The sequence below is a fragment of the Pezoporus flaviventris genome, unplaced genomic scaffold (assembly GCF_033815535.1).
Source record: "Pezoporus flaviventris isolate CSIRO_AGI_PZ_B2104156 unplaced genomic scaffold, CSIRO_AGI_Pfla_v1 ptg000013l, whole genome shotgun sequence".
Classification (NCBI taxonomy): domain Eukaryota; kingdom Metazoa; phylum Chordata; class Aves; order Psittaciformes; family Psittacidae; genus Pezoporus; species Pezoporus flaviventris.
The window spans coordinates 23,978,358-24,003,519 of NW_026892561.1; the positions used below are offsets into that span (position 1 = coordinate 23,978,358).

Consider the following 25,162-nt stretch of genomic DNA (forward strand, 5'->3'; position numbering starts at 1 on the left):
ATGTGAGTTCATTAGAGTTCTGATGATTTTGTTTTCTTTCTGTCCAAAAAGTCGAAACCAGCTTTCCACATTGCCAGTACACCTCTGTAGTCTACCGCTAAAAGTCTTGATAGCAAGTAATAATAAGTTGGTTTCAATACCTGAAGAAATTGGACAGCTCAGACAGCTGACAGAGCTTGTGAGTATGCAGTTACTTTTTAACTATTACTATTCTGTCCTGAATTTGTAAGTGATGTGTTTAATAGGTTCAGACGTGCCTCAGAAGAAATAACTTCTTTTAAACTGGTCAAAATAATGCAGTAACTAGGATGCTGTCTGGGCATGTACAAGGTCAACATCCTGTTTCTCATTCTGCTGAGAACTTTGTGATTCTAAACCAGTCACTTGCATGCAGTCGTAAGTTACTTACATCTGCTCTTAGCCTAAGGAGGATTTATGTCTCCTGTAGTATCTCCAACTATGCTTTGACTTTGGATAGAGTTTGAAATACTCTGACGTCTTAAAAAAAATTATATGAGGGAGAGATGCCTTGCACTGGAGAGCAAATGATCCATGTCAATTTAACTAAAAGTCTTCCTTAATTTTTAAAGGAAGGCTGGATGGAATTAGAGCTCTTCATGCATTTGTTTCTGGCATAAAGCTTTTATGTAGCAAGTTGTGCTCTCTCAGATAATATGGAATAACTTGAATGCGATAACTTAAAATAACCCTCTACATCTGAATGGTTAAATCTTTGTAAAACTTTTATTTCCCCATGTATTTAAAATGAGAATAATGCTTCATATCAGCAATGAGATTAAGGAATATAGAGATCTGACATGTTATGTAAATAGTTGTCTTTTTCAGTCCTTAAATAAAGTGCTACATATTTTACTTAACAGAAGGCTACCAGTCAGTGATAACTCATTCTTTACTCTTGTTTTCTAGGATGTGAGCTGTAATGAAATACAGACAATACCTCCACAGATTGGAAATTTGGAATCCTTACGGGACCTAAATGTCAGAAGAAATAATTTGGTGCGTTTACCTGAAGGTGAGATAAAGGCTGTCAGTTGTAACAGCAGAAACCTAAAGCACTTCTGTATTTTCGATGCTGTTTTCTTCCCGTGGGAGCTAGAAGCAGCATGTTTAATTATTTTGTAAAACACACAGTTTTATACTTTTGATTTTTTTTAATACTTTTTTTAGTCTGCTGAATTCTGTGTTTATTTTCTGTCTCCAGAGCTTGCTGAGTTGCCTTTGATCCGATTAGATTTCTCCTGCAATAAGATAACAACAATACCAGTTTGTTATAGGAACCTCAGACATCTGCAGACCATCATGTTGGAGAACAATCCTCTCCAGTCACCCCCTGCACAGGTAAACCGCAGCTAGGAATCCAGAAGGACTAGTTCAACTATAAAGAGCAGAACAAAGTTGGATGCTGAAGGATTATATTATGAGCTTTATTTAAGAACAAGAGGACTTCAAATAAATTGTATTAACTAATAGTGTTAAATACGCAGCACAGCTTGAGAAGTCCCTTTTCTTCTTTTACTTTACTGTATTAGTAGTCTCATTGATGGGATATTACTAAGAATTCCCCTGTTAGCATTGTACTGCTGTTAATGTTAGCAGAACACTTCTGCTTTTGGTGTAAGAGAGAGGAAGCTCTGTTAAGCAAGACTGATTTTGTGCCACTCAAATGTCAAAATTTTGACTGAGGCCTCAGTGCTGCTGTGTGCTGGTTCACTTTGCAGCAGAGTGCTCAAATTAGAAGCTGCAATATGGTTAGTGACTAATTTGATTTTTTTAATGTGGTATATAAGCCCCTGAGTATTACAGGTTCTACTGTGAGCTGCTGCTTCTGAGTCAGGAGGGCACTTGCTAAGACCTGTAGGAAGTAGGTTTTTGCCTCCCTTTTGAAAGCAAAACCAGCTGTTACTGGCTTCATTCACTTTAAATTTGAGCTTGCTTTGGCAGACTGCTGCTGCCATTCAGAGCTGGGCATGGGTGCAATGTGCCGTTCTAATGCCAAGGATATAAATTCTAGTACTTGTAAATACTTATGTGTTGTTTGCATGTTGAAATTTCAGCATCCAGCTGACACAGTTGCATGCAGACCAGATGTACTTGGAGGGTAGCTTCCATTCGTCTGTTGTGTGCATCCTGTCATGCTCCACTGTAGCTGTTTCTCTAAAATGCAGTGAGATTGTAAGAAAAGATATGTTGGTTGATGTAAATGTGCTCATTTATTCTTCTCAACTACAGGTTAAATGCCTGTAGAGTACTTTCAAAATGTATTGTCAGATTATACCTATGTAATTTATTCCTTTTTTTTTTCTTTTTTTAGATATGTATAAAAGGAAAAATCCACATATTTAAATACCTGAACATAGAAGCATGCAAGATAGCTCCAGACTTGCCTGATTATGATAGGAGACCCATGGGATTTGGATCTTGGTAAGTCTGGCACAATCCAAGTTCTTAGTTTTGACATTCAGGAAAAATTTTTCAGTTGCCTTGAGTTTTTAAAGAAACTAGAGCCAAGGATCATTCTTCAGTAAGTGCATTGATGGATGTGGCTTTGAAGAATGTAATTTATATTATCTCATGGTGCACTTTAAGAATTGGTGCATGCTCTTGTGTTGTTAACACGTGTTCAGTTTACAAGATCTTAATATTTTCCACATACTTCCTGAAGTACATCCTTGCTGTGATTTTGAGCCTTTTGTACAGAATTTTATAACTGCTGTGCTCAAACCACAGGTGTAAATGCTGATCTCCACCCTATTAGTATACTGCTATTTTTGGCAAGCTTTCACTTGGCACTATTGCTTAGAATTGTAACACAAATGTTGGAACAGTCAGTTTTATCTGCTGCTAGATTAAGATGTCTAGAGAAAAGCAGGAGTTAAGATTTATTTCTGTTATATGATATAGAAGAAAGGGAGTCTGTGAAGTATGAAACTAAATATATAGAAACATTACCTCAATCATCTTGGAAGGTCGTAATAAGGTGTGGAGGAGTGAGTTGCCTGGAAAGGATGTACTGCTGTTTTAGCAGCAATAAAACAGAAATCAGCGCATGTTACAATAAATCATGAGAAAGATTTGTGAAGAGGGATTTGCACAAGGGACTGATGAGTGATTCCTCATCAGCACAGAGTATCTTAAATTATTAATTTTTTAGGTGAGGTCAACATATAAGCATTTTGACTGTTACTCGGTTTCCTAGAGTATAAGCTGTTGCAGATGTTTTCTGCATAATACTGAGGATTCTGCCATGTTACTAAACCATGGTATTTTATCTAAATGATAAAGTGTCATGATCTGTTTATCTCTAGCATAGTTTGTGTATTTTTTAAGAGAAATTCTAAAGATATCAGTGGACTATGTGGTTACTGATTTATTGTTGGTTTTAGTTGTATATCACTATGGAAATTTTCATTAATTGCTTTTGTGCAATTAGAAGAATTAATGTATTATAATCATAACTTGGAATTATGAATGTAAAAACAAGTGCAGAGCTATTTGCATATGCTTTCTTTGGATTTGCCTCCAGATTCAAGCATATGAAATGAGTTTCAGCTGGCATTCCTTTAGCTGTATTTCCATCCCCAATAGGATATAAGAGTTGGTGGTAGAATTATTTGTCATTACCATGCTGTTCAGGGCATTTAGTTTTACAGGGGATTATTCCTGTCTTCATGTACCTACTCTCAACTGTCCACGGTTAAGAGTATATATTAGGAGGCAACGGTAGAATGATCTAGTGGAAGAGAGGATCTCAAATTACTATATTCTTCTGGAACTTGGGGTGAGAGAAATAAAAGCATTCTGCTACAATATAGTTAATATTTCCAGGCAAGTCATAAGAGCTTTATGTTTGTTATCTTCAAAGGTGGCCAATAGAACAAAGGTATCAGTCTGTACACCTAGACTTTGTTGCTGTTTTTATCTGATAAGCTAGGTGAAATACCATGGATATGAAGGTTAAGGATCTGAAACTGAGTGGTTGAGATTTTTAAAAGTTTAAGAAAGTTTGAGTCATACTGTCAGATCACTCTTCATCAAACATTGTTTAATAATAAAGTTGTTAATACTGCTAATAAAACAAGATGCTCTGAAACATTAGGGTAGAAAGTGGGATTTCGAAGTCGTAGTGCAGCTGATTATCAAACTGTTTTACCAGAGTGAAATTTTGTATGTTACAGTCCTTTTCTAAACATAAGATATATGAAATTTGTGTTGCAGCAAGTTTCTATCTGCTGCAGCCGGTCCCTCATTTGTAAGATTAAAGTTCAGAGCAGCTCAGGTTGGTGCTGGAATGAATGTGATTGAGAGGAGGCAGAACTGTCCAAGCTGTGTAGCAGTTCTTTTGGCACTGTGGCAGACTGGTACAGGCTGGAGTTAGAAGGTTTAAAATGTGAAGTACTCACGCATGAACCAGTGTCTTGGATATTCTGGGACTTGGAGAACTGTTCTTTCTTAAAAATACATGTTTTAATGTGGCTTTGGAGTGGTGTCTTTGAAGTGTTGGCAAGTATTGTCTTTGGCTGTTGGCTTTACCAGGCAGTTAGCTTCTCACGCTTTGATTTCAAGCCTTACATGGCCTTCTTACATAGCCTTCTGGGTTACTTGCCCCAAAATGCTCTGATCTGTCCAAATGCTTAGTCATTGTTCCTTGTAGCTTGTTGGTCAGAGAGGAATAAAAATCATAAGTCTCAACTGATTTCAGGATGGCTGCGGTATGATTATAAACATGTAAAGTGTGCAGCATTGGGTGTGCAGCTGTTTTTAGATGTGAAAGTTAGAGAGACAGCAGCTTTCATGTTAAAAAGGAAGAAAGTCCTAGGAACAGTGATTATGAATTCTTGAGCTTCCTGGTAGCCCTCACTGTTAGATGTAGAGCTTTTCAAAATCTCTAATTGAAAAGGAAGGCTAAAAGAAGAAAATTTGTATCAAAATACTTTCTCATTTTTGAAATGTAGCCAAATAGTCATTTTGATGCTCTTCAATTTGCAGTGATTGTTCAACCTTACAACAGGGTACTTGGGAGATTCTGAAAATATTGATGTATTTATAATGGAATTACACTGCAGATGGATTTTTCTTTGACCCATGTTTTAAAGACACCATTTAAGTACTGACAACTGTTCACATAAATATAGTTCAGTTGTCAGTTATTCAAGTAAATCTTTCTTTAACTGCATGGGTGATTTTATGGTCATTCTTTTCGCTTCCCCACACAAAAGAAGGAAGTTGTTTTTTCTTTCCCCCTTTTTCTTTATAGGGGTTTATTATGCAAATGATCTTTCTGATCAAATGCAGGGCCACAAAGGTGAACTCTTTTTATTTAAACAAAACTCCATGCCTATACAGGTTTGGTTTTTGGTGTATATCATCATGGAAGTAGATGTATAGCTTAACTTTGTCATCCCTCCTCTTACTTTTTTGCTATTTTATGTTTATTTGAAAATTCAAATAGCTCAGGATAATCGTCTGTTGCTATTATACAAAGTCCCATGCACACATACAGTACTGCATTAATAATAATAACAACAGTAATGATTCATTTGAAAATAAGTGTTTCCTGAAAGAGGAATTTCAGAGGGAGCGACAACTTGAGAGCAATAACGGAGAGAAAATGACCTGCAATTTAGTTATGATGGGGTGAAGCAATTAGCTTCCTGAAATTTGTTCTTCCTTGTGTATTGTATAGTAATTATTGCTGCAGCTCTCCCTGAGGCATCCAGTGCCAGTAGGACAGTTGAGCCATTGTGAAATGCCATCTGCAGTGGATCAGACAAGTCCCATTGTCTCTTTTACTGTAGCTATCTGCAGCAGTTGCCAGACTTGACATCTGTGATGGCTGTACTGATGAATTAAGTAGTTTCTAAGCCCAGAAGTTGAGAACTGCATGGCTGTTTGGTTATGTGTATTGTTACACTAGACACATGTCTGATGCCTTTGTCTAGTCAGAGTCGGGCTCTGTGGATGAAAACTGCACTTCTATATTATATTACAAAGCATCTGAAATACTGTTGAGATTGGTACAGTTTCTTAGGTCGGTTATTATGATACAGGAGATAATTATGTAATGCATTCTGTGCACTTTTGTGTAGAAGTAGTATGTTCTGAATTTTTAGTAATTTTGCATGTGATTTAATTTTTAGTAATTTATACTTTTGAAAAAGTTTGTGGGACAGTGTTTTATCAGTGAAAACATGAAAAAATAAAAACTTGAGTTGTTAAATAAGTGAAATAAGATGCCACTTTGAAGTTTTCTTTGTCATAATTTCTGCTTGGGAAATGCTTAAAGTATGGATCTCTTGGATCAGATTAGCTCTTAAAACGCTAGGCAGTGGCAGGTGGACAAGTTTGAAGTATGTTTGCAGCTGTGTGTACGTGCCCTCTTGTTCTAAGTGGCAAATGCGCTATGATGCTTTCTAATATGCTGAGCTTCTGAACACACTGCAACTGCTTTGTAGCTCATTCTGCTTTGATTCTGCAGTAGCTGAGTTTTTAGTGGTGTTTATATTATAGTAACCAAAACTGTGTGTTTAACAGCCATGAGGAACTCTATTCCGGTCGTCCATATGGAGCACTTGATTCTGGCTTCAATAGTGTGGACAGCGGAGACAAAAGATGGTCAGGGAATGAAGTAAGTTGCAGCTTTATTTTTGTCTGGTGCAGTATTGTATAGGAAAGAAAACTGTTAAGTATACATATGGAAGCATATTCAATATGTAATGTATATGCTAGTGTGCAGGTGCCCTTGAGCCAAAAATATTTGTTGTTTTATTGGAGAAAAACAAGTGTAATTTTATATGGGACAAACACAAAGTTGGAAATAATAAGAGAAATGTATAAAACTGCATGACAAATTAATTTACTGGGGTACAAAACATGAGAAAAATGGGAGGCCTCATTTTAAAAAAGCTTATAACTGTATCATATTACAATGTTGAGTCAACTACAATTACTTATGAGGAGTTGTTTCAATAAAATAAATCTGAACATGAAAATCAAGCTTCCAAAATCAGATGGAAATTTTTTCTTCTTTCTTTGAAGCTTGTTTCAAATGTTAAAATCCGTTTGCCATTTAGAAGCAGGAAAATGGTGTCTCTTAGCAAGGCGACTGTCAATTACTTTTCCCAGAGAAAAGCTCCCTTTTTCTCCTGAGACAACTAGAAAAGGCAGTAGCCAAGACCTTAAGAGCTTCAGTGAGATATACTCTGTACAGCTGCTTGCACTCCTAGCTTGGTTTTTGAGAGGGTTCTAGGAGTTTCCATCCTGGAACGTTTTCAGACACTTACAGATACAAAAAAACAACCACAAACAAAACAAACAAAAAAAAAACACCAAGCCAAAAAACCCACAACTCCATAGGCAAGCTGTTTGTATTTTTGGATTTTTTGGGGTTGTTTTGGTGTTGTTTTTTTTTAATTTTGGCTGGGGTTGGGGGGGGGGGGGGGGGGGGGGGCGTGATGTTTGGGTTTCTTTGTTTGTTTGGGGTTTTTTAAGAAAATTTAAATATGTGGTTGAAAACACTACAGCTGTATTTTGTAGGTGCCATTCAGGACAGTTGAAGTAAAAACGCAAATTGAGAAGTAACAGTTGCAAGATGATGTTTCTGAAGAAAAGTGTTTCTTGACTTCACTGTTTGTTTTCTGAAGCCAACAGATGAATTCTCGGATCTCCCTTTGCGTGTGGCAGAGATCACTAAAGAACAGAGGCTGCGAAGAGAAAGTCAGTATCAAGAAAACCGAGGCAGCACAGTTGTCACTAATGGTGGAGGTAAATAGTGATTTTGGTTGACACTATTTATTGTCATCATTATGAAAGCTCCAGGATATTTGCTATAAATAGTAGGTTGTCTAAAGAGGAAAAAAATTAAAAAATCCAGGTGTAATTTTATACAACCACTGCTGTGTAAACAGAAAAACACTTGTATTAAGGTTGCTATGAGGCAAAATCAAATAGAATCAGAATTAGGATTGTGTCAGCTTCTGCTTATGTGCTGTGTAAAGTCTCCAGTTGCTTCGGACAGTGTTCTGGAATGGAGTTCTGCTGCTTGAGCTACTGGGGAAAATTTACAGTAGGAGTAAATTGTCGGGGCTTCACGCTGACTGCTGTCGGAAGGGAGTCAGCAATTTTGTCAGGGAATGCCAAATTTCCAAGTAGCAAAAGTGCCTCATTCAGCAGTCTCAGGTTTTAATCCAAGCACACAAGGCATCTGTGGGGGACTGGTATTTCTTAGTGATGTTGCTTTTTTGCACTTTCTTAATTGGTTGCGCTGCAGTCTTACAGTAGCGCACTCATATTTGTTAAAGAGGTGACAGCACTTTACATGTTTCTTGATCTCTGCAGTCCTTCTCCCTTTTAACTTCCAATAATCTGCTGCTACCACTGTCTTGTTTTGATTATATGTCTCAGTTTTAGTATTCTTCCAGGTTTTGGTGTTTGTTTGGTTTTTTTTTTTTTGGGGGGGGGGGAATGTTCCCAGTAATTCCGTCTTCCCTATTTTCCTGCACTACTTATTGTTAGATCTCATCCCATATATCTTGATTAATTTTATTTCTTTCTTAGCTGCTCCCTGCTTTCCATTTCCCCTAATGGTTACAATTCATATTCCCCATATGAGTGGCACTCTTGCCAACTACTTTTAATCTTCTGTGCCCAGCTCCCATTTTTTCTTCTCTCTTCTCCTCCTCGTCGTCTTTTGCCATCTTCTTTTCTTGGTCTTACTCTTCTCCACAGTACTTTGGGGTTTTGCCATCTGCTAGAAATACCTGCATTATTTTAGTTGACTCACACTCTTTCACATGATGACAGACAATAAATACCAATTCAAACACTTAGATTCTATCAAAGTTAGAAGAATTGAAGACATGGCATCATGAGAAGCTCTGGGCAGCCTTAACAACAGGTAGTACTGCCAGCTCTGCCTCCAAGACTAACTTTATTTTGTAAACCAGGGATTTCAAAATGTCTCACTAGTCTTTTAAGATGGAGCAGGATCAGTTCATGATTAGGAGTATTTGAGAGTGGCACAAGCTGTAGCCCATAGCTGTCAGTGATCCAGGGGGTGCTTTCCAATTTTGTGTTTCTAACACAGACACTAGTGTCTTTCACCTTTTACTGTAGTGTTATCATTATTTAAGTTTAATAAGCAAGGCTGGAAAGAAGGGCTTTTTTGTTTTGGCTTTTTCTTGGGGATTTTTTTATGGTTTGAAACTGTCATGGAGACTTAATGAAGCCAAAGTATATACGAATGCTGTTCTGGAGGGTTGTAGCAGAGGAGGTGGCTTCGTCAGTAACAGTTGCTAGATTGTGTGGTGAGGCAAAGAGAAGTCTGTTTTAGACAAGCAGGAAAGGGGCGGGGGAGTAGAAAAAGAATGTGTGCAAGAGAGTTTAGAGTTTGGGGAGAGTTTTAAGAGAAAGAAAACTCTAGTACTCAGAAAGGGAGCTCATGCCTTGTGCTGCATCCCCAGCACAGTATTTTTCACAAGGGTAGTTTACTCAGTGTCAGTACTCTCAGGATCCCTGGGCAGAATGTATAAAGGCAGTGACAAGTGAAAAAATTGCCCTACATAATATCACCCACACAAGGGAAAATCAATACTAGCCAAGCTGTGCTGTTTCTTGCTCTCATTTCAGTGGTTCCTAATCCCTTTTCCATTCCTTCTTTTAAAATAAAACTGTAGATGATTTTATGTTGGTTTATAAGGATTTTGTTGCTTTCTGTGTTGTCCTTCGTTATTTCCACACATACTTCTTATGTTTAGTGGATTTGTATCTAGGTAACAGACACTCTGCCTTCTATGTTCTTGTTGTTGTTGTAAAATTAATAGAAGTATGTCATATCCATTCTCATTTCTGTGACAGAGATGAATTAGAACCAAGAGAAATGATTCAATGTGTACACAAATCATTGTACAGTCTTGGTGTCAGCTGGCAGATTCTGATAGATAGTTTTGGGTATTGAAAAAAAATCACTACTTGCTTTACTTCTTCAGTCACTGCGAAAGTATCCGCTGCCATAAAACTACATGCTTGATACACGGTTCTCATTGCTCTTTAAAAAGCATAAATTTTCTCATTATTTCAGAATTTGATGTTTAAGAAATGTTAGTGGACTTGGCAAAGTCCAGGAGCTTTTAGGCTGAGTTTTCCCAGACGGAAGAAAAACAGTAGGGCCTTAGTTCCTGGCATTGCTTTTTTGTTGGTGTTTTTCCCCTCTCCTGTTGCTTATCTAATTGTGGATGTTTTCTTTGTGTATGTGTGTCAAGTGGAGCATGATCTCGATCAGATCGACTATATTGACAGCTGTGCCACAGAAGAGGAGGAGGAAGAGGTGAGGCAACCCAAGTGCATGGACTCAGACAGCCTCAGCTCACAATTCATGGCATATATTGACCAGCGGCGAATCTCTAATGAGGTGGTGCTTTTACTTAAATTAGTTAAATTCATATGCCCCAGGAAAGTCTCTGTGATGGTATTAATGCTTCTTGTCCTTAGAGGTTTTCTTAAGGTTGTTTGTTTGTTTGCTTTTATTTATTTAAATAATAAAATCTGGTCTGATCTGGAGGAAGAGCACAGCATTGGGCTTTGTGGAAGGTCAGAGCTGGAGTTTTAAGCTGCTCCCAAGTGCCTTTTGGGATATGTGGGATAAGTCCAATGCAGCCATACTGTTTTTCTGTCATGTGGATTGAGGAAATCATAGAATGGTTTGGGTTAGTAGGGTCCTTAAAGATCATCTAGTTCCAACCCTCCTGCCATGGGCAGTGACCCCTTCCACTAGGCTTGCTTTTTGCAAGCTTATGCTTTAGGCATATGTGAAGTAAGTGTTTTTTACAAAGGAGTGCTGTCTTCAAAAAACAAGTTGATACTTCCAGATGGTAATTTATGAGATCTAGAAAACTGTGAACATTTACTTGGTAGTACTGAATATATACTGGCTTTCTCAGGGGGAAATGTTAATTGTTACCAGCCTAAATATTTAATACAGGAATTTTGCAATTCCATTTATTTGGCTGTTCAAGTTGATTGTAAGTTACTTGCCAGTAAACTCGGTGTCTTGAGCATCCTGTTTAAGTTTAGACTAACTTAAATATTCAGACTTTTCAGAAAGCCTACTCTTTGCAGAAAACAATTTCTTTCTCACTTTACTATTGAGGAAAGCTCTGAACCACAGATACGGATTTGGTTACATGTGTGGTCGCCTTTCTGAACAAAAACCAGCATCTGTAGTTTTAGATAAACCTGGCACGAAAGTGTTTTCAGTCAGTGAAAGTATACAGGTGAATGAACAATAAGTAAAATTATTGCTAGATAGGTTTGAAAGTTCTCCAGCCAGCTTTTTAGAAATTTCTGGAAACAGCTGTGAGCAACTCTGAACACTGCCCTGGTTTCTCTCACAGACAAAAAAATACAACTAATAATAATAGTAATTTTAAAAAGAAAGGGCAAACTTAGCATATACTGTCCTAATAGCAGCTGGTTTTATTGATTTCTTACTCTATCCAAATGATCTCCTGGCACAGACAGGGGCAATGATTCCAGTAAGGTTTCTTTAGCTCAGGTCTTTTACTGCTTTTTAGCTGCACAAGAATTGGTGCATACTATAATGAAATTCACTGGGATTGCTTTAAAACTCTATGAATTGCCAAAACTGGGAAGTGCCTTTGTTCTAGTTGTAGCAGCCCCTGCTGTGAAACACATAGAGAAAACTGTTCCCTGTAAGTCATTTGGATGGTACATTTCTGGAGACTGTCCTCAGAAATCTAACCAATAGGAACATTGGTTCATGTAGGAGTTTGGTCCCCAGTTTGCCCACTTTATATTACTGTTTGCTGTGTTCAGAATCCGTGACAGAGATTCGAGAGGCGCATGCATTTTGCAAATCTCATAAATCCAGTATCAGATCACGAAAGCTGATGTCATTTGAAGCATAGACATAAAAGCAAAACTCAGAAAAAAGCAACCATTGGCAATGCAACCCAAGGACTCCTTGCTGTGGATAGGGAAAAGGCATTGTTAATATCAAAAAGCTGTCCATATTTTTTCATAAAAATTTAATCGTTTGCTTTTAACTGAAGTCGTTTCTCTTAGACAATCCAAAATACTACTTAGGAAAACAAGCTGTATGCAATATAACAACATGCATACAAGAAGCATGACTGGAAATTGGCAAGCTAATGTTGAAGAGTTTCCATTTTCCTACATTAATGGGTATCAGCAGACGTTTTAAGATAAAATTCCCAATGGGTTAAATGATTTCATAGCTCAGATGAAGCTTGATGCGTTCTCACTCTTCCCATGTTTTGCTTTCTTAGTCCCTCTGTGATGTGTCTTTAGGGCATCCTAAAAGACCATCAGCTATTGTAGCCTGTATTTCTGAGAATCCAGACTGCATTGCTGTACACTGGGATATATGTTTTTCGGACTTAATGCTACATTTCTTCTAAGTGACATGAATTATTTTCTACCTACATGTACTTTCCTTCACAATTCTTAATAGTGTAGGTTTTTAAACTCTTGAATTTATTTAAAAGCATTTAAATTGGAGGAAAAAATAAAAGCGAGCTTGCCTAGCTGGAAATGAACGTCCCCGAGTTGTGATTTGTGGTTCTTTGTCAAGTATTTTGAATACAAGTAATTACAGATGTTGCTCTACAAAGAGTTTCTTTGACATTAATGTACAGTTTTCTGAACAACTTGCTAACTTAGTCTTTGTTATTTTGCTTAGGGCTCACCAGTAAAGCCTGTATCCATCAGAGAATGTCAGAGAACAGAGGATACAAGACGATACTTACATCAAAACAGGTAAGAATATGTGGTAACAGTAATTCTATCCAGAGTTTTATGATGAATGCAGAGTGCATATTTACTGAATGTGTTTTAAAAATGGCACTGTTGTCTGATGCTTCACCAGAAACATGCATTGCACTTGACTTGTAAATTATTGCTCCAGATTAGGAATTTGTATTCTAATAATGGCAGTGACCAAAAGGCACGGCTGTTCTAGACCAGTGCTCAGCTTTGAATCAGTTGGTTAAAGAAGTCTGCCATATTAAAGTGTATACTTTTAAACTGATTTAGTATCTGCATTTCATGATTTAATTTGTGCTTCAGTTAAATAGCTGACTTTGATTAAATAGCTGACTATATTGGACAGAAGGAGTAAACAAACTTGTATTGCAGGTTTAGGGGAAGCACAAAGAGAGTTACTATGGAGCATCCGATGTGCTACCTGGTTGACTCTAGGTAGCTGTAGTACTGTAGGGGTTTAATTTAATTTAAAATGTGCTTTTATGTGTCATAATCATGAGCTTACGTCAGGGGAAGAAGGGATAGGATGGGAGTCAATGCTGAAAACAGGTTGTTTAGTTTCATAAAGCAGACTTTTTGAATGACGTTCACACTCTAGTGACTATTGGCTTATTGGAGGGAATGCTTATCTGTAAAAACTGGTCAGAGTTGAACAGAGTATAAGTGAGGTGATTGGGTTTGATAAAAGACATTTGGGTGTCTAGTTAAGAGAATAGAAGATAAGTGAATGTTTAGCTTCTTACTAATGGAGCTTGAATAAAAATTGTTGGAACCCTTCATATTTCAGTATTCTGTGGGGTGAATGTGAATGTGCAAAGACACAGCAGAACGCCAGCTCAGTTGTACTAGGAATGTTAGGAACTGCTAGCTATAATTATGTCATTACTTATGCTGACAGTGGAAATTAATTTTTAATGGCATACTAAAATGGCATTGAAAGAGAAAATAAAATCAAGAATAGTGTGTGCATTTTTCCAGAGTCATGGCAACATTTTAATAAGCATTTTGAAATATCAGCAGATGTGCAGGTAAGGTAGCTGTCTTGATTCAGAGGAGGGTAACTCCTTCAGCATATATCAGCATTCCTTATCCTGTAGTGTCTACAGGTAAGGCATAAAATAATGCAGCAGTCTGATATGTCCTCCCCAAATAAAGTGAGTGCTCTTGGTTTGAAAGACTGATTTTGTTGCTTGTTTGTTTATTTACATTCTTATTTGTACATTTGTGGTCAACATGGAAATATTTAGACTTTACAAACACTGGATTCTATGATGCATCTGAAGGAAGTAAAAGAAGGCTCATTAGCTTGGAGAGAGCTGATGTTTACATAGACGTATTTTAAAGATAAAGGAAATTGTGCTTCAGGATGGTATCCAGTGTTTTCAAAATTTAACTTAAGGGTGGCAGCAGATCTTCATGCAGAAGCAGTTAATGTACGATCTAGATGAATTGTAGTTTATTCATATTATGCTGCAGCAGAGTGAAATTCTTAACAAGGGACTAAAAACAGATCATACTGTTAATGCCTTCAGAACAGTGTAAAAACAGCCATATGACAATGCGTAATTTTTTTGTATTTTAAGCTTGTATTAGACAAATATTTCATTTGTGGCCACCACAAGCAGTAAACTGCTTCCACAATAATTCTGTACAAATGCCTTGGCAGGCGGCCTCTTTGTTTTTCCTTCAGCATGCTGAAGCCATTAAAACTCTTAGTGTTGGATGTAAGGCAGACTCCATCTCAAGAGTACTTACATTAGTTTATTCAACTCAGTAACTACAGTTTGTGTCTCTACAGACTGTGGTGCATTCCTGATGCAACAAAGCTCTGTGTACTCTGCTCTGAATACGTTTCTTGGCACTCAGTTGAATCCAGTCCTGTCCATTTGAAACAGCACAGTTAATGGATTTGTCATGTGAATCAGTGCTAATTTAAGTAACAGAGGAGACCTGTAGCATATGGGTCTTCCACATCTCTTAAGATTCTCCATGCAGAATAGGTAATAAGTCTACACATAGGCTGCAGGACTGACATTTTTTGGAAATTGGCAAATGTGTCTCTGTTCCACAGTTGCCCCAGGAGTGAAGGTTGCAGTGTTGAGGCTGTCAAGAGTAAGCTACTAGATTTCCATCAACTTTCTAGGCAGCAACGTGGCAGGGAACGTGCTGTAGACTGTGGGCCTTGGGAATTGTTGCAGTGCTAGCAACTGCCTTCTAGTAAAAAAATGACTGCAAGTTTTCTTTTATTGTTGATATGATGGATAACAAGGATCAGTTATTGTTTACCTTGTGACTTTGATGGGTTGATTCGCAGTTAGGAAGTCATTACTTGATTGATAAAGTGAGCAGGTTCTGAAAATATCAGAGGGTGCTAATGTTTAAAACTGTTCTTTTCAGAGCACAAAAAGGCCTACAATAACCAGAATATAGTCTTAAAAGAGAGATTCTATCTTTGTGTATTTTGAAATCACTGTTAATTAAGCAAGGTGTGTTTATTTAATTATGAGCTGCAGTAACTGTGATCTGACTACATATAACAACATGATTTCTTTAGTCATCCTCAGCTTTGTTGTTACCTGAAGCTAATTGTCTAGGCCATTACTCTTGGAAAAACTGTAATCTAGAAAATCTATTTGGAAAGATGTAATCTAGAGAGGAATTAATCTGATAGTTTATAAGCATTAGTGGCTGATCCCCCTTCCACTGGTGCTTGCCTGCAGGGATACTGATAAATTACAAAGACCTGAAACTCTAAATTTGATGCAGGACAGAGAGCATCACCAAGTACTAAGGAGTCATGGGGACAGGACAGAGAGGTAGGGAAAAGCAACACATAGTTTCTACTGACTAATTTTATTCCACACATACACCCCTCTCCCCCCAGTAACTGCAGTAGCCTGTTGGTCCTCTAAACAAGGATCGTCTGAAAAGGTCCTGGATTGGTTACTTAATCAGCTCATAGATAATCAGTATGAAGAACTGAAATACCTCTGTGTAATAGGCCAAATGTACAATCCAGTTGGTACACCTTTAGCTACAGAAAAGTACCAGAGGAGAGCTAGAAATGACTGCTCAAAATCTGTCATGCACAGTGAGTTAAGTTGTTATCACAGCAGTTGGTTTAACAGCTTTGCTTACTAAACAGTTACTCTTCTGATTTGATGAGATACTTGTGTGTCGCTGACAACTCATGTATGAAAATTTGTTTAGATTTAAGGTAAAAATTATACTTACTCTGTTTTTCCATTTGTCAGACCCCCAGCTGATTCATCTTACTTTCTATCAAGTCACCACAGTCAGGTAACACATTGAACTCTACCTACTATTTTATTCTTTTGGATGAGTTTGACGCAAAACCAAACTCATGTTAGCCATAACACATGGACTGTTTCTCCATCTGTTTTACCCTATGTAGCTCTGTCTTTACAGCATGGTGCACTGTTTTGTTCCAGGTGCCTAACACAGATCCTGAGCTGCACCGCAGGCACATAGAGCATACCCGTCGGGAGGCTCAGCTAGCGGCGCTTCAGTATGAGGAGGAGAGGATGAGAACAAAACAGATTCAGAGAGAAGCTGTCCTTGACTTTGTTAAGGTACCTCCTTTTAGTATCTACTTGATACTTTATCATTTCCGAATCCCTGAATGAAAATTAATTGCCAAGATCATAATACTTGTACATTACACTCTCGAGCATGCATGCCATTTATAAAGAAAATGGAGAAATAGTGCTTAAGTCCATTTAGTGTTGGTGCTGTAGCTTAACATAGACAGGACTAGAACTGGAGAGGAAGACAGAAGAGATCTGCCCACACACAGTTTTTGCAAAGAACTGTATTTTTACATAGTCCACCTCATTCTCTCAATTTTTCATTCATATAGAAGTGACAGGGTTGGTAAAAGAAAGAAGGGGTCTTTATTGGAGAAGGCATGGAGGCCATTTAATTTTGAAGACAAACTGGGCAGAAAGAAAGCGATCATACCCACGAGATGACGTTGGCTGATCTATTTTGATGCTTTATGGTGTGTAAGTTAGTTACTTCCAGGTAAAGCACAGGTGCAAATTTATGGTACCTCAGATCCTCCATGGGTGCTGCATCTTTGTATTCTCTTTCACTGTAGTCAGTATGAAGTACTCTGCTGCTCAACATGCAAATTTCTTTATATGTTAGTTAAATTTATTTTACTGTTTACTGGTCTGGTGACCTACCCAACTCTTGCTATTACAAATCTAGTATTTTGGGCTTAGGGTGGTCTGCAGAGAGGAAAAGAATGTTTTATTGCATTTATGTAATGTGTAAATTTAGTTTAGAAAAAGGTTTTTAGCTGCTGGAAAGTAGGCTTTTCATTAACACCAACTAAGCTCAGGCCTCTGGCAATAGTTTTTATAAAAGCTGTTTTTATCAAAGATTCAGCTCAGGCTTTCAGTTAAAGACATGAAATGTTTAGAATGTATTTTGTTCATTGATGAGCCTTTTTGGGGTTTTTGGTTTTGATTAGCTTTTTTTTCTTCTGTTGTCTTTGTTATGCATGAGCACTTTATTCCCAGCAGTTAAATTCTTCCCTTGGGTTATATTTTGGATTTATTATACATCTTTAATATGCAAAAGCAACTTTAATTTTGTTTGTTTTCACATGGAATAAAGGCTGTTTTTTTATGATTGTATCAGTGAAGCGTCAGCTCAGTGGAAACTTGCAATTTTCCCAGTGCATATTTAAAAACTAAGACTTGTTTTTTTTAAAACACTTCTAAATTACACTGTTTTGTTCTGAGCTTTTGTTTCTCTGTCACATTCTTTTAAATTGTCATTCATTTTTCCTTTTTCTGTATAGCAAAAGGCATCCTTAAGTCCTCAGAAGCAAAGTCCCCTGGATAGTGAGGTAAGAGTCCAATAGGAGTGTTACAAGGGACATCGGCACCTCAATTCTTAGCACTCTCCGTCAGAGGTATTTTTCTGATGATGGAGAACTCTTCAGGACTGGGTTATAGCAGTTCTTTTGACACTTCATGTTAATCCTTGGAATGGTTTTTTTTTTGCTTATGGGACCATACTAGTATTTGCTTTTGTTCGTGTAAATGCCTGTCCAAGTGTGTTGTTTTATTGTTTCTTGCATGTTTTCTGTGTCACATTTCTTATTTCATTTAAAGTTACTCCTTGCGAGCCCTACAGTTTACTTTCTAACGGGAGTATTGAGACAAGTTACTGTGTTGTAGTCATCCTTCATTGATCAGTTTTCTCGCAGTTTCCTGCCATTAGATCAACAGTTATGCCAAAAAGTTTAAGCATTAGAATTTTGAGGGCTGTCAGAAAAATAAAATTTTTTAAAGTTTTATTCTTGTGTAGTTTCCCAATCAAAACCAGTAAGTCAGTGGGGAACACAAATCATACAAGGCTCAGCCTTCTAGAGCTGAGCCAATAACATCTGTTCACTCTCTCCATAAGATTTCTACATGTTCCACTGCGTGCCATCCCCACTTTCCTCCAGAGGACAGTAATTCACTTGGCAGTGTTAATCAGATCAAAACTTTTAATAATATAATGAGTATAAATACTTCTTCAGCAGCATTTTCAAACTAAGTAGTTAGAAAATTACCGAAACATGGGGTAATTGAAATAGTTTTTGCTCCTTTGCCTTCTTAATGTTCTTCTGTTCTTAATTTATTCTTTTAAAGGGTCCTTTGTTCTACCACAGTAAGAACTGTGAATATGTATTAGCTATATTTACTTGAGACAACACAGAAAGCAGAGTAATTGATTCCTTAAGTAATACGAATACACTGTAATTCCTGGTTATGTGGCTGTATATTACTGCAGAGTTACATATACTTTATGGATTTTAAAAAAGCCTCACAATGCTATAAACAAGCAGTACATGTTCCAAAATGTCTGTCTGTTCACATACCATGTGTTTCTGACATTCTGTGTGTTTCTGACATTACTCCATCTCTCCCAACTCCCAGTGTCCTTTTCCATCCAGAAGGTCTCAGCATACTGATGATAGTGCCTTGTTAGTGGTAAGATCCTGCACGTAATGGCCTTTTTATGTGTCAGATTCTAGAGCATAGAAATAACAACATGTTATGATTTTCTCAGACAAACTATTTTAGAGCTAATCTAAATAGCATAAAACATGACCATCTTCTTGAAAAGTAGCTTAGCTGTGAACTTTAATATTATATTGATACTTGTACTGGGAGCCATTTTTTAGTAATATAGTGATGATGTCCCACAAAATAATTAAAACTTATCTTTTGCTGACAGCAGAAGAAAATTACTGATAGAACAGCAATAAAGAACAGCTTCTACAATTAAAAATTAGCCTCTAGTCGTTCTGGTTTGATTTCTTCTCCATTCAGCTTGCTTCCCCATTGATGCGCTCTGCAGTATCAAGTAAGCAATTTTAATGCTTCAGGCACAGCCTTCTACTTTAACTCGTCTGCATCCTGCACACAGTGGTTAGAAATACCTAGTATCCTGGCAAGGAAAAACTGCTTTACATATGCTACAAATCATGAAATATTCCCCAAATCTTTTTACTGTGTATTGATTGAGACATCTTAAAAATAATCTATTATGGACACTTAGAAAAAATAAAAGTATTTATGTACCTAATTCATGTTTTATGCTATTTCTCCCTTTATGGCATCTTAGCAATGTAGCATAATAAAGAATATAATTAATGCCATAATCCATGTCTATAAAAGAAAAATACACCTGATTTGCCTGCTGTTGCATGACTGCATGCCTGGGATTTATTTTCTTCATTCACGTGCTTCCATTATCAGCCTAAATTTTCTTTAGGCAGTGGTTTCAGTTAGAGTATCTTTCTCTAGAACATGTTGCTCAAGATATTTACTATCTCTTTATTCAGACGTTGTTTTCCTGCTTTAAAACAGTCAGCACTGTGCGAGAAAGCAAGCAAGCAAGCAAGCTTGTAATATTAGAGAGAGATGTAGTGATCATGCATGTGCCTGTTGAGAGAAATCACAGTCAATTAGCGTATAAAAATGTGCTTTCATATTTAGATAATAAGAAACAGAAGAATAGCAGTGGTCTGGTTTAAGTGTTAAGAATCTGTTGTCAGTGAATTAATCTTTGGAATGTATTTTAAAGATACCTTTAGGGACTATTTGATTGTGTGACTCCATGACTTCTGTTGTAAATTAATATGTAGAATTTTACATTACATGACTTGCACTTTTCGGAAATTGATTTGAGACTGTCTTCCGTCGCTGTTTGTTTCTTTTGTATTTTAACCAAGTCACATCCTTGCACCAGGCTGGTAGGGGAAGATTGAACCAGATTTCCAAGCGGTCATTTCTCTGTTCATTTATTTTCTTTTGAGTCCTTGCTCTTTTCAGCAGCACTGAACTGTAATAGTATATGAAATACTCAGTTTTCTAAACTGCTGAAGTATGATCTGCAGCTCTATTTTGCAGTGGAAATAAATACACAGTGTGTCTAATGATGACATATGCCAGGGCAGCTGTTTCTGGCAATTATTATAAATTGGAACATTAAGCCCATGCAAGCTCATGAATTTGTAGCAGTTTTGTTTCAACAAATGTATTCTGTGTGGTAAAAACCTGTTCAAAACCAAGGAAATGTTCATTAGATTGCTTTAGGGAAAAAAAAAAAAACCACCAAAAAACAGTCTGTCGTAAGAGTTGAAATTACTTCTGCTTTTTTCTATTCTGTTGTATTTCATTTGACTTTCTCCCTGCCCTTATGGATTTGAGATTTAGCTGGGTCTAATTTCTGAGGATATTTTTTTCCTCCACAACGTATTTGATATCAAAGTGTTCTGTTCACTAATGGCAGTTTTCAGTGCCCATTTTTCATTTACATAGTTTCCTCTCCGTCTTTTCTCTCTCTCCATAAAGACTGCATGCAACAGTGTGAACTTTACCGTACCAAACTTTAGGACATTGCAACTTGCAGATAGGTTACCTAAAAAAAAAAAATTAGTTCTGCTGGTTTTTCCACTGATTGTTCTTGCTTTGTAGTGTGGGAATAACACTTCATGGCAAAAGGAGAGAATATTACACAGAAGTACAGTAAAAGATCTTTTGTTCAGCATTTCCCTTGTTACATCAGAGCTCTCCAAACTGAGCAGTTGCTTTTCTTTTCCTCCAAACAATGTTTTCAGCTCAGATGTAAGGAAAAGATTAAAAAAGTAGTAGTCTAATACATAGTTAGAATGCAAGTGAGCGTTCTTTTATTTTACTTGTTCTGTCTTCTGGTTTTATTACTGCTTTAGCAAAAAATTTTCTTACAACCAAAATTTAAGTTGTGAATTTCCTTTTTTAAATCTTACATCGTGTTTCTTCTCCTTGTTGTCTTTCATAACTAATTAAATTAAAATGTATTCACATTGCACAGGTTGCTCTGATTGTTTCCTTCTGTTTGTAAACATTTTCAGGACAGTCTGTTTGAACTCACAAAAAACTACGCATACTTTTCTATGAGTGTTAATAGTTGAGTTGTATGTTTGTTCTACATACCTGTGATTATAAGTGGATTTTGGCTTCATTGCACACTGCAGGTGCTTTCTTTTTGTTGACTGATGATAGCCAGACTAACTAAAATGTTGCTGACGAAACGTAATCACTGGTCTCTGGTGCTGTATACCTCAAAGTTTTGTATTAATCCTGTCCTGGCTGCTGGTCTCACAAGGGTAGTCCTGTTGGTTTAAATTGAGATTACTTGTTGAGATAGTATCAATGCTTCAGACATGGCTAGTGATGTCAGGTTTGATTGCTTATGGATCTCATTTTTTCCCGAATACTTTGTTTCCTCCCATACCGTCTCTTACAAAGTGAATACTGTGGAAGGAAAAATAGCCCAAAACATCGTCTCAAACTGCTGCACAATTTCTCTGTTGTGAAGCCTATGACATACTTGATAAGCATCAGGCAGCTGGTGTGACCTCTTCCTTTCATAACCTTTGTGTCATTGCTGCCTTGTGCTCTGTTTTCTTGTTGTGGTCTCAAACATTGCCTGAGGCCATCATGTTGCTGTTAGCACCTGGGATTTCTGAAACTTTAAGGCTTTTAGGCACCAGTGTGTCACAAATAATAATGGTATGGGTAAAGTAAGCAGGACTTGAGTTATGGTAACTTCTACCCTGGAGTTTTCTCTTAGACCACTGGCATCCATTTGTGTTTTCAGAAGTTTAATAATCAAATTCTCTTAAAATACCCTTACTTGGTTTGAGCAGAGTTCTGGTTGGGCTCTGCTTTGACAGTCCCTGTATCTACAGTTGTTTCTGGCACAGGGAGATTTCTCTGACTTCAATGCTAGACCTAGAGGCCAAGTGCGGCATGTGCAGTCAGGTGTTGTAAGTCTGAATTCCGACACCTTGGTTCCTTTCATATTGCAGCTGCCTTTTCTTACAGTTGTTCTTTGTCTCACTTCCTCCTTTCTTTCCTCTCTTTCTTTCCTTGCTGGCCCTGGCAGAATGGCTTTGAGCCTTTCTTTGTGTTTGAGATTGACAGTAACACCAATACCATTAAAAGAAGGCCAGGGACTCGCAAACAGGTTAAGAGCATGCAGTGTGTTGCTGTTGTGATTGTCCTACCCTGTCGTGTGCTGTTTTCCCCTTCCCTTCCCCCGCTGCTGGGTACATGGATTTGTGATGAGTTCTTGTTAGTCTGCATCAAGGTTGTCTTGGTCTTTTCATATAGGCATAAACAGTTATGTTAATGTTACAGACCACCTACTTCTGTTTTATTTTACTGATCTTATATAATAGATGATGTTTTCTTAAGTGATATTTTGAAATTCTTACCAAAAAAAAATAACCAAACAAGATTTTTGCTCTGTGCTGCTGTGGAGAAAGAGTCTGTCCTGAGAATCAGCTGTTAAGTCTGCATAAGGCTTGAAGATGTTTGTATTTAAGGCTTGCCCTGAGCATAACCTATCCTCCTAGTCCTTCCTGGCTATACTGTTCTGAAGTGGCAGAGTAGTTGCAAATCATTTAAAACACTAACGCTCTCAAGTGTGTCGTTCACATCCATAGAGTCTCTAGGTGTCATTTGGTGTTCTTCTCATGTGCTGAACTGCCACTTTCCTATTTGAATGCTGTTTCAGAAAGTATAGTTTCATTCTTGAGCCATTCAGTCCTCAAATGTTTTGATTGTGCTTTCAATAAGGCATGGAATTTGGCCTTCTAGGCCCATCTGTCAGTGATAGATTGGGATGCTGGAGCTCCTGTTCCATAAACATGAGAAGTTGTTTATTTGGTTGGGTTTAAGGTTGTCTGTAATTGAAATCTGACTGTGCTTTTTTTGTGGCAGCGCTGTGAATCTTCACACTGATACCTTCCCTGAGACCTAGATTCCACTCATGGAATCTTATTTACTTTGTGTGTAATTCACAAGGATCAGCATTAGGTGTTTGTGGCAGACACAAAGCGTGTATTCCTAAATTGGTGAGATGTGGGTTTCTCTGATTTTCACCAAGTTGACAGGAAAATAACTAACTAAAAATGCACAACATAGTTCAAATATTTAAAAAAAAAAAAAAAAGCTTTATTCTGAATAGTGGCTCAGAATAAATTGTTTAGGGTAAAATTTCCTTTTGGCTGATGGCATAGGGGATAGATTAGGTGTTATTAAAGAAGCTTTCGCCTCACTGTTCTTAGTAACTCACTGTTCTACTAGTTCTGCTTTTGATGTCACTGTGTGGTGTGTAAAAGAAACATCACATCTCCCAAGCTTACAAGCCAAAAAGTTCAGGAGAATAGGAAGGCTTTACCTGCAGTTCAGCAAGTACATATTTGTTGCCTGTTGAGTGTTTCTGAGAATGTGATCACACTCATCTCTTGTTTTTTACCTTGTTTACTGCATTCCACCTTTGTGTGTGACCTATCAGCCATTTGCTAACACTCCTACTGCCTTCTCTTTCTTTCTGCATTCAGTCACTTTCAGGGTTGAATCAAGAAAGCCATGCTACTACTCTGCCTAATGCCTCTACCTTCAGTCCTGTCAAGGTATCTCTTGCTATTATCTTTCACCAACAAAAAAACCTTGGATCCACACATCTGTTTTAACAGGTGTTAGTCTGTCAGCTTCTAATCAGAAGTTCAGGTAGGGTATGAATCCGATTTATCTCATTAAAATGTAGTAGATATTACCTCATCTTAGCTTTAGGCTGCATCTACAGGAGGACTAAGCTATAAAAGCATGGTAACCAGTCTCTCCTCTGAGGGGTTCTTGGTTGGCTTTGATGTTGCTTTTTCTGTACAGGTTTATTTGTGCTTGATTAAGTTGAGTTCATCAAAAGTACTCCTTTTGTATTCTTCACCAGCTTACTTCTGAATACAGACACACTGTCTTTCTTTCTCCTCTGTGAAAACTGCTATACTGCATGCATTAATCACAAGAAATCAATCTGTCTAGGCACTGTAATAAAACACAGGATGTTTCTGTGGAGAGTGATGTTAAGTAAATACCAGGTTTGCATTAGCAAAGGGAAAAGTGTATCCTTACTGGTGCTTCTGTAGTGCAAGTTTTGCACAATGATCTCTTTTTCTGTGTCCCGTTTGCAAAGAATAATTTGAAAGTTTTGGTTTGAAGGAAGAGTAAACAGAGATCCATCATTGCATTGTCAGTACTGTTTCATCATTCTCTTTCCTTAGAAAAAACCAAATGTGTCATTTCTGCAAAAGACAAAACTTTGTTGCTTTCTGCAGCGATGAGACTTGGGGAACAGTGTACTGTGGTTTTTCACATTTCTGGGGTTTGTTGGGGTTCTTTGGTTTGGGTTTTTTTTCTGAAATGCATTTAGATGGATGGAGCTTTTTTTAAAAGCACAGAAAAATTAAAATTTAGTCACAGCTTTTCCAGATTAGGACCATTTATATTCTTCTGCTCTCTTTATCCACAGAGTGATGACAGATCTACCATCTCCCCTGGCTCACCTACCACTCAGACAGGTAACAGGGAAAGGAACAAAAATTTCTGAAAAAGGATCAAAATGCCTGCTTTGCTTGTTTGTACTATGAAGAGATGGGAATATTTGTTCCCATCTCTCTATGTGGCACTGCTGTTAGAGAATTTACCCAGTTATTTGGGTCTCCTTAGAAACACACAAGGGAAGAGACAACAGGGGTGAAGCATGTCCTCAGGCAGTGTAGGGTTTGGCTGCTTTAGGCCCTCATACAGACCTAAAGCAGATGCATTCAGCACCAGCCAGAACAGTTGTTGGTATTGGTATGTGGAATGTGCTTTGCATGCAAGTGTCCTTGGAAGTGCCTTTTCCTGCTCTGTGCTTTTTACCATGCATGGCTGTAATTTATTTTGTCATTATTATATTAAAATTTTTGTTTTGTTCCTTTAAT

The 25,162-nt window shown here is 37.5% G+C and overlaps 1 protein-coding gene across 12 annotated transcripts in view; it reads left to right on the forward strand.

Annotated features, from left to right (window-relative positions):
• The window catches only part of LRCH3 (leucine rich repeats and calponin homology domain containing 3), a 68,667-nt gene that overhangs the window by 29,807 nt on the left and 13,698 nt on the right, over nucleotides 1-25,162 (forward strand). For 4 of the 12 annotated variants that reach the window (XM_061452263.1, XM_061452267.1, XM_061452265.1 and 1 more), the window contains exons 3-17: nucleotides 52-178; nucleotides 928-1,033; nucleotides 1,223-1,359; nucleotides 2,333-2,442; nucleotides 6,553-6,646; nucleotides 7,662-7,782; nucleotides 10,278-10,426; nucleotides 12,737-12,813; nucleotides 16,074-16,119; nucleotides 16,272-16,412; nucleotides 17,651-17,698; nucleotides 18,780-18,833; nucleotides 22,279-22,359; nucleotides 23,741-23,812; nucleotides 24,709-24,757. In XM_061452263.1, coding sequence (XP_061308247.1) covers nucleotides 52-178; nucleotides 928-1,033; nucleotides 1,223-1,359; nucleotides 2,333-2,442; nucleotides 6,553-6,646; nucleotides 7,662-7,782; nucleotides 10,278-10,426; nucleotides 12,737-12,813; nucleotides 16,074-16,119; nucleotides 16,272-16,412; nucleotides 17,651-17,698; nucleotides 18,780-18,833; nucleotides 22,279-22,359; nucleotides 23,741-23,812; nucleotides 24,709-24,757 — 1,412 coding nt within the window. Of the gene's footprint in view, nucleotides 1-51; nucleotides 179-927; nucleotides 1,034-1,222; nucleotides 1,360-2,332; nucleotides 2,443-6,552; nucleotides 6,647-7,661; nucleotides 7,783-10,277; nucleotides 10,427-12,736; nucleotides 12,814-16,073; nucleotides 16,120-16,271; nucleotides 16,413-17,650; nucleotides 17,699-18,779; nucleotides 18,834-22,278; nucleotides 22,360-23,740; nucleotides 23,910-24,708; nucleotides 24,758-25,162 lie in introns of all 12 variants that reach the window. The other 8 variants (XM_061452268.1, XM_061452273.1, XM_061452272.1 and 5 more) reach the window with 5 other exon arrangements.